The 12,237-nt window shown below is 45.5% G+C and overlaps 1 protein-coding gene across 10 annotated transcripts in view; it reads left to right on the top strand.

The window, feature by feature from the left end:
- The window catches only part of PLPP4 (phospholipid phosphatase 4), a 135,911-nt gene extending 123,940 nt beyond the window's left edge, over nt 1-11,971 (top strand). For all 10 annotated transcript variants that reach the window (XM_005566587.4, XM_065521492.1, XM_074000812.1 and 7 more), the window contains one exon: nt 11,422-11,971. In XM_005566587.4, the coding sequence (XP_005566644.1) occupies nt 11,422-11,621 (200 nt within the window). In that variant the 3' untranslated portion in view covers nt 11,622-11,971. The remainder of the gene's footprint in view (nt 1-11,421) is intronic.
- Nucleotides 11,972-12,237: the final 266 nt, after the last annotated feature.

Consider the following 12,237-nt stretch of genomic DNA (forward strand, 5'->3'; position numbering starts at 1 on the left):
TTTCCCGAGGGGAATCCTTGGATCACCTTGATCAGGCTGCCCTGATCTAGAAATTGGACTCTCTAGAGGTGCATCTGGAGCAGTGGTCTAGAATCGTCATGGTTGTTAAGGTGCATCTGGAGCAGTGGTCTAGAATCGTCATGGTTGTTAAGGTGCATCTGGAGCAGTGGTCTAGAATCATCATGGTTGTTAAGGTGCATCTGGAGCAGTGGTCTAGAATCGTCATGGTTGTTAAGCAAGCCTATCATTGCTGATGAAGTCTAAGAAGCACTGGGAAAGAGCTCCACCATATGTGTCAATTTTAACCAAACAAAGCAAAGAAAACGTGCCTGAATCCAGCTTCTTTGGGTGAATGGGCTTCCATGATAGGTCTGTGACCCAAACCTCTTCTCCCTTTCTTGTTTTCCGACTGTTGCTGGGCATTGTTCATCTCCCCCCTCTCTCTGTCTTTGCAGCCAGCTGCCTTGCAGGACTTTTCCTTTTCTTTTTTTCTACCTTTTCCAGGTTTTTTTTTTTTTGTAGTGGTAATGAGGCAATGGATGGGGACAGAGTTGAGGGGAACTCCTAGCTGAGAGCCCCTCCTTCCTCATCTTCTCTGGAGACCTTGTGTTCTTTTCAGCACTGCCCAGCTTCTCCTGTTCCTTTCTAGTCTCATCCCTACCCCCATATCCTCCTGGAGCTCATGCTCTGGGTGTCCTGTGACCCCAGCCTAGCTTTGAGCTGAAGGGTGAAGGGTATAGGGAAAGAGATGCTGACATGGTTTGGACAGCACAGCAAGTATCAAGTGCTACTAAGGTCTGAGGCCCTCCTGATGGGGGAGGTCAGAAGAGGGTCACAGGTCTGAGCCTGCCCTTGTTCTGTTTTTAATCAATGACTCGGATTAAATGCTGGATGATAAGAAGCCACATCATGAGATGGAAGGATGGAGAGAGTCACTGGGCCAACAAAAACAAAGGCACAGCCCCCCTTGGAACTGGGAATATTTTCCCACAGAATTGTTTTCCACATATGTGGTTAGGGCATTTCCCCATGAAGAATATTATGGGCCAAATGGCCTTTTATGGACTGCTTCTCATTGATCCCTTGTGAGCCAGTTTCTTCTTTGAGCGCAGGAACAATTAATCCCTAAATATTTCACAGAGCTTTTCGTAGATTGAAAGAAATAATGGGTCCAAATGTTCTTTGTAAATGGAAATTTACTACACACATGCAAAGTGGTATCATTGTTGCTTAGTACATTTTCCTAAGGAAGGATGCGTTGTGTTTCCCAAACAACTGACTTGGAGGCAGACATTTTTTTTTGGAACGTGATTTATTTGTAAGCTACAAATGCCAGGTTTTCACTTTTATTCAATCACTTTGGATTCGGGGAATGATTTGGGGGTTTCAGAATTGAATCAGTTTTTCCTTTATCTTGGAGTCAGTAAGAGCCTTTGCATAGTACTGACAACCTAAGATGTGAGGCTGGCCTGTCTTCAGCACTCTCTGACTCTACCCTGTTTTGTTCCTCGTTTCCTAGCTGTGGTAGTGTAATGTGGCCAGAGTAAAGGAATGTGGAATCACAGCTCTTGTCTTTAGAGAGTGGTGAATTTATGCTGCAGCTGGTGTACCCAAAGCCTGTTGGCAACTGGGGCTTTGAAACCAACCATACTATCCAACAGGCACAGAAAGGAACTATGAGCAGTCAAGTGAGAATATTCATCCTCTGTGGGCTGTTGGGAAAGCAAAGCAAGAGAATTTATGTTCAGTGATGGTTAAAACCATATTTGGGAATCAAACCAAAACTGCATCATGGTAGACTTCTGCAGCCCAAACTGAACGTGCATCTGTTGGTACAGGTTATTGATATAGCCCAAGGACCAGTTCAGCTCTGTCATTTTCTGTTCAACTTATACCCTTGGAGTCAGCCAGGAGAGGTACACAGCCTCGTTTGGATACTCTAAAGGGCTCTGAGTCAGGCTCATTTTACCTGAGTTCCCCCCTCATGAGGCTGTCTGCCACTGTCCACACCAGTTATTTTCAACTGGGTGATGGAGAGGCTGACTGTACCTCTCAGGGGACATTTAGCAATGTCTGTAGACATCTTTTTAGTTGTCACAACTTTGAGAGGTAGGTGCTACTGCCATCCAATGGGTGGAGGGTTAGAGACTAGGGATGCTGCTGAATGTCCTACAATCGCAAGGCCCCCTGCCCACCAACAAGGAGTTATCCAAACCCAAATGTCAACACTGCCCAGTTTGAGAACCCCTGTTCTACATTGTACCCCAGTTCCATAGTTCTTTTCCCTGTTACATGTTAAGAAGCAGCAATGTTCTGGGAGTGGAAAGTTTTGTTCATTCAACACTCAATTATTAAGGGAGAAATCAAGGAGCCCTCAACGGTTTCCCGTTGGGAAGAGGGAGGCAGAGTGAGGTCTTCAACTGCAGTGTAGGTGGATGTTTGAGGCAGGATGCCTGATTAAGATAAATAACTTGTTTTCCTTTGGTGAACTGAGCTGCCCAGTGACTGTGGGCGGGGGCCATCCATCATGGTGAGAATTCACATGGAGGCCTATTAGCATCAGCAAAACTCAAGTCCCCCTCATTATAGACTTTAGTTAACAGCATTCATGTTGTGAGATTTTATGACTCCATTTCAATTTTGATTTAAGCAACTGTGCCTAATGTAGAAATACATCCAATTACTTGATTACACATCATATCCAATAAATAGCCCATAATCTCCAATGACTCTCTCTCTCTCCACTATCATGGTTATTTTCTGTTACTGACACCCCCTGGTCTTTTCTGCCTCCCCAGCCCACTCCAAATATACAAATCTATTGTTTTATTAAGTGAGGAAAATACAGAGGCACAGGCCATGGCATAGGGAAGGACACATGAAACATTTAACAGAACTTCCCCAGACACAAAACCAGCTGGATCAATACTAAATCTCTATGTGGCTGATGTGCCCTGTGTCCTTGTGACATTCTGGCTTGCAGGTCAACTGGAAGCTGGAGAGTTTCACAGATGATGCTAACTACAAAGCCCGGTATCCTCTCAAACAGGCTCCCCTTTGTGATTGACAGTGTGTTTAACGGTGCTCAGACTTGTGGAGTCCCCCTGCTAGAGAAAATAAATGCAGACAAAGAGCAGAGCGTGTCATTAAACTGACTTCTGCCTCTATTCACCCTCTTGTGTGATTACAATTCCTCGTACATGGAGGGTTACAGCTACTAGTGCCAGGAATGTGGTGTTTGCTCTATCACTGGACTTAATAATGAGCTCCCCTGACCCCTCAAGTCCCTGCACCTGAAACCAGGCTCTCCCCATGTGACTTTAGGTTTGGAGATAACAGTTTAAACACTTGTTTCTCTAATTATAGGTCATTTGAAGCAGCCCTGGGTCCCTGAGTGGTGTTTCATTGTAAGAAAGAACACCCCCCTCTGGATGTAATCTAGGGAAACCGGTCTCAAAGAATGAAACAGTCATTTGTTCCCACCCAGACTAAGGTTGGAAAGTGTCTCGGTCAGATACAGACACAGTTGTCTAACTGGGTTGAAGTTTTCAAGATGGCCATTATTGCCTTCGCCTGCTTTCCCAGATTGGGCTGTGAAGGGTCTGTGATTTGAAATGAACTAAATGTAGTTACCAAACTTCAGGAGATTACTGACCCTGCAAATGCAGGTGTTTTGGTGGTTGGATATTGTGCTGGACTGTTTCATGTGCACAAAATACTTCTGGCCTCAAGAAGCCCAGGCAGAAGCTATTCCCTTTGGAGAAACCCTTGCTTCAAAGTCTGATGACATTCTATAACTCACAGAACTCTCTCAAGTTCTCCTTCCTTTTGTTACTGATAAACTCAGTAGCCCCAAAGGATGGGATCATTCCCTGTTCAGTGTGACAGAGACATTACATGAAATCAAAAGTAAGCATCAAGCAGAGTAAGTTTTATTCCATGGCCAAAGAATGGAGAAGTGGGGGCCGGGCGCGGTGGCTCACACCTGGAACCCCAGCACTTTGGGAGGCCGAGGCGGGCAGATCACGAGGTCAGGAGATTGAGACCATCCTGGCTAATACGGTGAAACCCCGTCTCTACTAAAAAAAAATACAAAAAAAGTAGCCAAGTGTTGGGGTCCGTGCCGGGGGTGGTGGAGAATGAAAGAACACACAAAAGACAAAGACACACAGAGAACATGGCGGCCGCGCTCAGAGCCTCCGCCTCACTTTATTTATACTCCATAAACCCCACGTCAGCAGAAAGAATGCAATGCAAAACAAACTTTCTTTTCCCAGATGTAACCTTCTACTCAGTTCTTTGTTTCTATGCTCTTCCTTATCTGCCCGCCTTCTTGGCGCCTACGGGAGTTCATTAAAAGTTCAATTGGAGATACTGTCCTTGAGCCCTATCTATTCTCAGCATACTGTTTTCAAAGGCCCCTGCAGCCAAGCATGGTGGCAGGCACCTGTAGTCCCAGCTACTCGGGAGGCTGAGGCAGCAGAATGGCGTGAACCTGGGAGACGGAGCTGGCAGTGAGCCGAGATTGCGCCACTACACTCCAGCCTGGGCGACCGAGTGAGACTCCGTCAAAAAAAGAAAGAAAGGAAGGAAGGAGGGAAGGAAGGAAGGGAGCGAGGGAGGGAGGGAGGGAGGGAGGGGAACACAGCTCTCAGATGAACTTCTCAGTTAGTGAGGGGTAAAGGGATTAAAATATAGGGTTTCTCTAACGAAGAGGTCGGGTAGTAGAATCTAGGGGAGGAATAGTCGACTCTTTTTCTGGAAATGGATGGTGAACTCCTGGGAACCAGAGTGCTGCCTTCCTTTTATGGCTTCTTCCAGTTGTTGTCATGGCAATTGTCAACTGTCATGGTGCTAGTGAGAGTGCCATTTAGCATGGAAATTAGATTATAATGAAGCCTGAGGTCTTCTTGAAGTTGTTCTGTCAGCTATCTTGGTTTTACCAGTTTCAGGTAGTCCAGTTACAAAGGGAACTTTTTACCACAGGGGCCGCATTTCTTAAAGATAAACAGAGTTAGGGAGGGGTGGAAATCCAGCTATGTCATGTAAGCCTTACATTGAGTAACACCTTCCCCTTCCCTCCCCTCTGTCTCTGTCTCCATCTCTCTGTCTGCCTCTGCCTCTTACACACACGCATGCACACATGCACACACACACACACACACACACACACGGCTGAGGGACACACACTGTTAACCAGGCCTCCCTTGTGCTGTCAGAAGCAATCTGTAGATTTTCTAAATGAAGTGACTTGAAAAAGATGCCTTGGAACAATATGATTGTTCCCACCAAAAGCCTGCCAGCCTGAGTAGAACAAAAACACTGAGATTCTCCCTCTACTATCCTCAGCCTGAGTGAATTGATCTCACCTCATTTTCCCTCCACAGTTGGCTGCTCTGTGTGGCAGGGCCCACAGTCACATTTACCACTGGCTGCCAACCCCCGTCTCTGTCTGGGAACCTCTGAGTCTTGACTGCCCATCTCAATCCACCGGCCTCTGTATTGATGCCCAGGAGAGCGTGAGAAGCCTCAGCCCCTGGCTCACCCCTCCCTCCCGTCAGAGTCCACTGCATAGCCTGCTTTCAGCCTCAAGAGCGGCATTCTCAGTCAGGACTTCTGCCGTCTTCCTGCCTCGTGGTGTTTCCCCGTGACGTAATTCCCAGGGAAGGTGGACGTTGCTTGCTCCCAAGTCTCACTGGCATCCTTCCTTTGTTTTACTTTGTTTTACTCAAGGGAACCTGTCTCTTCTCAGCTTTCTTTGGTGCTCTGTGTGCCAGGCCCTGGCAACCACTGATCTACTTTTTATCTCTGTGGGTTTGCCTATTCTGCACATTGCATATAAATAGAACCACACAATGTGTGGCCCTTTGTGGCTGGTGATGTTGATTCTTTAGTGCCTCTTGTAGATGTTGTTCAGCTCATGTCACTTCCCCATTTACTGAATAAAAGTCTGCTGAGTTCTGGGAAATAAATAGGAATGAAACATCCCAGAGTCCTAGATAATGACATGTAGTCAGGGAGATAGATTCAGAAACAGGAAACCCCACTGGTGGTAGGTGTGAGGGCACAGAGTGCATAGATGGCAGCCCAGAGAGACAGCAGGGCCCCTGGTCCATGCTGAGGGCTCCACAGAGCCACAAAGGGACATGGAAAACATTCTGCTCCAGCCCACACCAGATGACTGGTCAACCTGTGTCCTATAGTCTTACAAAGACACTACCCCTCTCTTAAAAGATGGATCTACCTTCAGTTTCTCAGATTTGCCGAATCTCCTTTGTCATCAGCACCTTCACACATACCCTTCTCTCTGCCTGGAAAACCACCAGTGCCCTCCTTTCCTCTACTCCTCAACTTCTCCCGGTTAACTCTTGCTCATCCTTCTGGTCTTAGCCTGAGGGTCATGTCCTCAGCAAAACCTCTGCTCCAGAATAGCCCAGGTCTGTGTGCTGGGTGAGCTCACAGACCCTCACACATTTCCTTCATGGTGCTTATCATAGCTGCAAATTGCTGATAAGGCTGTCATTGTTTAGTATCTGTCTTGCCCCTTTGCTGGAAACTCTGGGACAGCAGGGACTTGTCCCATTGGTTCAGCCTGTGCCCTAGGCTTGGCCATCATGCCCGACCCCTGATACATATGCAGTGCATGTGTATGAATGAATGGCATCAGTGCTACGTAAGGAGACAGAAGTATTTTGTATTCCAAAAACACTGAGATCCATTTATTTCCCTTTTGAGACGTCCAGTTGATTTGGGGCAAAGTTAATCCCAAGTGTTTTTCCCCCAATAAGGGCTTTCTTGTCCCCCACTTGCCTGTCTATCAAGAGGATACGAATGCGATTTTATCAAAATAGCAATAGCCCACTTGAGGCAATTGATGACAAGCTCCTTCATAAAGTAAGTTATTGTTTGGATCTTGTTCACCACCTTTGTAATAAACACAGCCCCAAAATGACTTTGCTGAGAAGCAGCTTGGATAGACCTTTCATTGCCCTTGTTACTTCTGATAACTCCCATAGCACCTGTGATATCACTTTTCACTCATTCCATTAAATGTGAAACAGAATTGGCAGGAATTGTCATTTCCATGCATGCTGCTATGTCAGTAAGTCTGGGAAACATTCTTGGGATGATTTGATGTCTTTTGGTCAATGATCCACCTAATGAAATGCTGTGCTACAGAAAATAGAATGTTGAATGGTGTTATTTGTAGGTTTTACTCTTTGGTCTGTTTAGTCAATGGCTCAACTGCAGATGTTGTGGCTCATTTTAGATGCTAATAAAAATGCCTCATGGGACTGTTTCCTGGGGTTAGAGGAAAAACAAAACAATAGTGCAACTCTAAGACCTTGAACTAGAAAAAGGCCTGACACATTTTATAGGCTGGTGGCCATAAGCTAGTGAAGAGATTCTTCATTTAAGCAACTTCACTTAATCATGTTAATTACACCCTCTGGCCCTGCTCCAGAATTCATGGTACATATGGCTTTACAATTTCTTGGGTGACAAATGTGTTTTTAAGTTCCTTAGAAGTTTATTTACAATGCTATGAAAATGTAGCCATGTCAGAGAGGTGAGATCTGTAAGCTGCTGCGTTGCTGTGTGAGGAGAAGGATGGGGCAGGATGAGAAAGCCTCCAGCAGCTCTGGAGTGGAATGTGAGAGGAATGGGAAAAGGATAACAAGGATGGATACTATGTTTATGTCCTATTTTGGCATGCTCCATGAAATAATCATTAGAAGTAATATATTATTAAATTATCATCACAACTTACTGAGGCAGATACTGAGATCCACATTTGAGAGATAAGGAAACTCAGAGAGGCAAAGGAACTTGCCCTGGTAGGGTCTGCAATGTCAGCCTTAGGATTTCTCAGCATGGAAGATTCTTGGATTGGGGGTGAGGATAAGTGGTGGTTACCTTACTGCAGCCCCAGGAGCCTCCAAAAGGACAAACAGTTCTTCTCTTGGGAATGGATCTGCTGCCTTCTTTTCTTGTTCATTCTTGGTAATGCCTCTTGTTTTCCCTGCTGTCCTCCAATCCCCCCTACTCTGATGGCTGCTCACCAAGTCTGAGCAGACACGAATATGTATTCGTTGCCTTTTTGCCAGACAGCTACTGCGCAGTCACACTGTGTTCATCAGTTGTGGACGTTTGAACTAGTATGGGGAGAAAGCAGTGACAATTATTTGGTCTCTCCCTTTGACCAGTTAGAATGACTTTTGTTTCTGATATTTTATCTCAACCAAAGAGAGGATATGACCTATTTTTTTTCTTTTCTTTTCTTTTTTCTTTCTTTTTTTTTTTTTAAAAAGAGATGGAGTCTTGCTCTGTTACCTGGGCTGGAGCGCAGTGGTGCGATCTTAGCTCACTGCAACCTCTGCCTCCCGGGTTCAAACAATTCTCCTGCCTCAGTCTCCAGAGTAGCTGAGATTAAGGTGCATACCACCATGCCTGGCTATTTTTTTTTTTTTTTTTTTGTATTTTTAGTAGAGATTGGGTTTCACTGTGTTGCCCAGGCTGGTCTCAAACTCCTGAGCTTAGGCAATTCACCCTCCTTGGTCTCACAAAGTGCTAAGGGATATGACCTATTTTCTTAATGCACCTTGGTAGAGTCTCCAAATAATCTCAATGTATGACCTCAGTAGGCTGACTCAGGATCAAATTCCTGGAACATTTATATAACAAGGCCTCTTAGGCACCTTGGACTTGTGGTTCCATGCTAATATGTTACTGATGAGGTCATCAAGAGGACCAGAATGGGAAAGGGGCACACCCAAAAACACACAGGACAGCAACCCAATCTAACCCTGAGTTACTATGTATCCATTTCCCTCAACAAACATAATTATGCTGTGAGCGAGGTGTTGGCCAAGGTGTTGAAGGAACCAATAGCCAACCCTTATAGAGTTGAGTCCAGCATTAAATATTAAACAATCACACAATTTGTCATTGTTTGCCACTCTAATTGCACAGGGAGTGGGGAGGGGCTACTAACATGTATAACTGGGAGACTTGGTCTAGTCTGGAGGTCAGATGAGGCTATGTTGCACAATGGTATTGAGCTCTGAAGTATGAATAGAAAAATGATATTGAGCTCTGAAATATGAATAGAAATTGATTAGGGGAAGGCATGAGGAGAAGGGATTCCTGGGAATCCAGGATCAGAACAGCACATGTGGAGCCCCAAGAGGAGAAGCAGCACATGTATTTGAGGAACTAAAGGGAAGACCATGGCTTCGGTAGGATGAGTGAAGGGGAAATAGCTGGAATGGTTGGCAGGGCCAGGGATGCAGCCTTAAATGACACAGGGGCTTGGCTGTTCTCTTACAGCAGTGGGAAGGAGTCAGCCAAGCAGGAGAATGGCTGCGCCTATTTACTCTTAAGAGAACATTACCGCTGTGTCCCAAGTCCAGTTCCAGAGCAGTGTCCTGGGCCCTGGGTCTGCATGCACGGAAAGCTTATGCTGTCATCACGGACATGTCTAAAATAAAAAAGCTTTTCTTTTATTTATACTTCTTTTCCTGCTTTGCTATTGCAGATTAATAAAATTACATGCATGAAATTACTAAATTTGTTTTAAAGGAGATAAAGCTGTTCATTATAGAACTTTTCATGTTTTTCTATTAGCTTCATAGAAACTCTGAAAGTAGAAACAGTTCTATGAACGATACTGAAATATGAAAATATTGTCCCTGTCCTCAGAAATTATCCTGTTAGATCTAGATAGAACCAGGATACCAATAACAGGATCACAAAAAATGACTGATAGGTGCAGTGCACGTTTCTAAGCATTGAGCAGCTTGTTTTCCTGAAAGATACATTTCTTTGACAACCACTCAACATGTCACCTACAGGAGACAGAGGCACATTAGTTTGTGACTTAAACTGAAGTCTCTCTACAGTGTGTTGCTTACTGGGAAGCGTTGGGAAACTTACCACCCTGAGCACTGATCCTTCAGGATTACCACTGGCCCCTACCTGAATGCAGGTGGACACACCCTTCAGCCCATGGGCCTGCTGCATCCTGAAGGCTGGGACCTCAGAGTCATGTGGTTATCGAGCCTGGAATGAACCCGCCAGCGTGTGTGCACAGCACCATGGACCAGTGCAACTACAGGATCAGGACTCCAGGGTTCAAGCCCAATTCTTTTGGGGAAAATGGGGCTGATCCTGCCTGCCTACGGGAAGTCTGTATGGTTCAACAAGAAAATAACTGTGAAAGTGGAGACCCCCCAACGGAGAATGGCAATTCAGCCTGACAGCAACCTTGAAAGAGTTCCCATTTTTTTTTTTGGTTAGGGGAGATTTTCCACTAGACTAGAATCTTTTCAGCAAAAATAACCCATAGACAGTTAAAGTGAACACACACACAGATACTAAGTGAGCGTTGTTGGTGTGAGCTGCTTTTATGAGGTCTCTATTGAGAACTACCTGAATGTTCTCTTTGGCAAGGGGCTTCCCTGGGGCAGAGGGCTGGTATTCCCTGCAGATGCACCCTTCTGCCTCACCTGCTCCCCTCTCGCCTCCCAGCTGGTAAGATCTGTAGCTGTTAGAGAATTGAGCCCTTCCTGCCAGAGGTCTGCTGAGTTTGCCAACACAGGCATGTCTTAAAATGTTTTATTCACTTTGTCTGTGACACAGAAGGTTCATTTCATCCCTGGGAAACCACTTACCACGAGGCAGAGACTCTTTCACCTGCTGGATTTTCTGCAGCACACCAGCAATATTACACTGGTGGGAAATTCCTAAAAAAATAAAAAAAATATAAAAAAAATAAAAACAGCACAGCTCCCGAGATATTTAGATCCTACAGAGATGGCTTGAATTTTTCTTCCAGAATTTAGAATTAATTTCAAAAATCAGGGATACAAATTTGAGCTTATGCAATGCTCAGGTGTGAGTTAAAGAAATACAGGGAAGGGCTCGGTATGGAGGTTCATGCCTGTGATCCCAACGCTTTGGGAGGCCGAGATGTGCAGATCACTTGAGGTCAGGAGTTCGAGACCAGCCTGGCCAACACGGTGAAACCCTGTCTCTACTAAAAACGCATAAATTAGCTGAGAGTGGTGGCATGTGCCTGAAATCCCAGCTACTTGGGAGGCTAAGGCAGGAGAATCACTTGAACTGGGGAGGGGGATGCTGCAGTGAGGTGAGATTGCACCACTGTACTCCAGCCTGGGCGACAGAGCAAAGAACAGGGAAGAAAGAATCAAGTACTCATTTTTTAATGTTTAAGTGCCAGAAATGATGGCAGTTTGCAGAGGCCACCAGCGTGGTTTCTCTTTCCTTTAGTCTTTCAGGGGGTCCTGTAAGCAAACCAGGTCCTAGAACAGGAAGGAGAAGTGCTTTCTGGAAAATATAACTGGCCACATTTGAACAAATAGTAACCCATTTTTCCCGCTCTGCTGTTTTCCTGCCTAGATTCCTTTGTGGGCGGAGTCATCGGCCTCATTTTTGCATACATTTGCTACAGACAGCACTATCCTCCTCTGGCCAACACAGCTTGCCATAAACCCTACGTTAGTCTGCGAGTCCCAGCCTCGCTGAAGAAAGAGGAGAGACCCACAGCTGACAGCGCACCCAGCTTGCCTCTGGAGGGGATCACCGAAGGCCCCGTATGACCAGTGTCCTGGGAGGATGGACGCTAAGCCCTGGGCACATCTGCCACCCTGACATCATAACACAATAGAAATGGTTTTCTGTAGTGTTTTTCATCAGTTGTTTCTCAAAGTCATCGTACTTCTGCTTCTGTTTCACTGATGGTGTTCCTGCTACTTTAAATGTCTACTTCCAACATCCTTGAATTTGCAAACGAAAGACACCAGGAACAATCTCTGAGAGACGTGTGGAAGAGGCTGCGAAGGTGGGGTTTGGGGAGCTTGGCCGATTCCTTTATCCAAAGTGTTTGCTGTAACAGCCACCTTCCTATGTTTTCATGGTTGTAAAACACAATAAAACCTCCCACCTGGAAGAGTTGGTGTTGGCCGCCCAGTGCAACAAGTCATGGAGATGCAGCGGGTTTCTCAGCAGAGACCCAAAGCCAGCTTTGTCTGTAGGTCATTCCAGGTTCTGAGCTTGGAAGCAAAGGCTCAGAACCTTTCTGAGCCATCAGCTTCTCATAGCCCATGTCTCTAAAATAGATTTGAAACTTGGAGTGACAGCTTGAGCATTTCCAGGGCTTTTGAATCATTGAATCTGGAAGCAAATAAAATTAATAACTTCATGCACAGACCTCCA

This window comes from Macaca fascicularis, chromosome 9 (assembly GCF_037993035.2).
Source record: "Macaca fascicularis isolate 582-1 chromosome 9, T2T-MFA8v1.1".
Taxonomy (NCBI): Eukaryota; Metazoa; Chordata; class Mammalia; order Primates; family Cercopithecidae; genus Macaca; species Macaca fascicularis.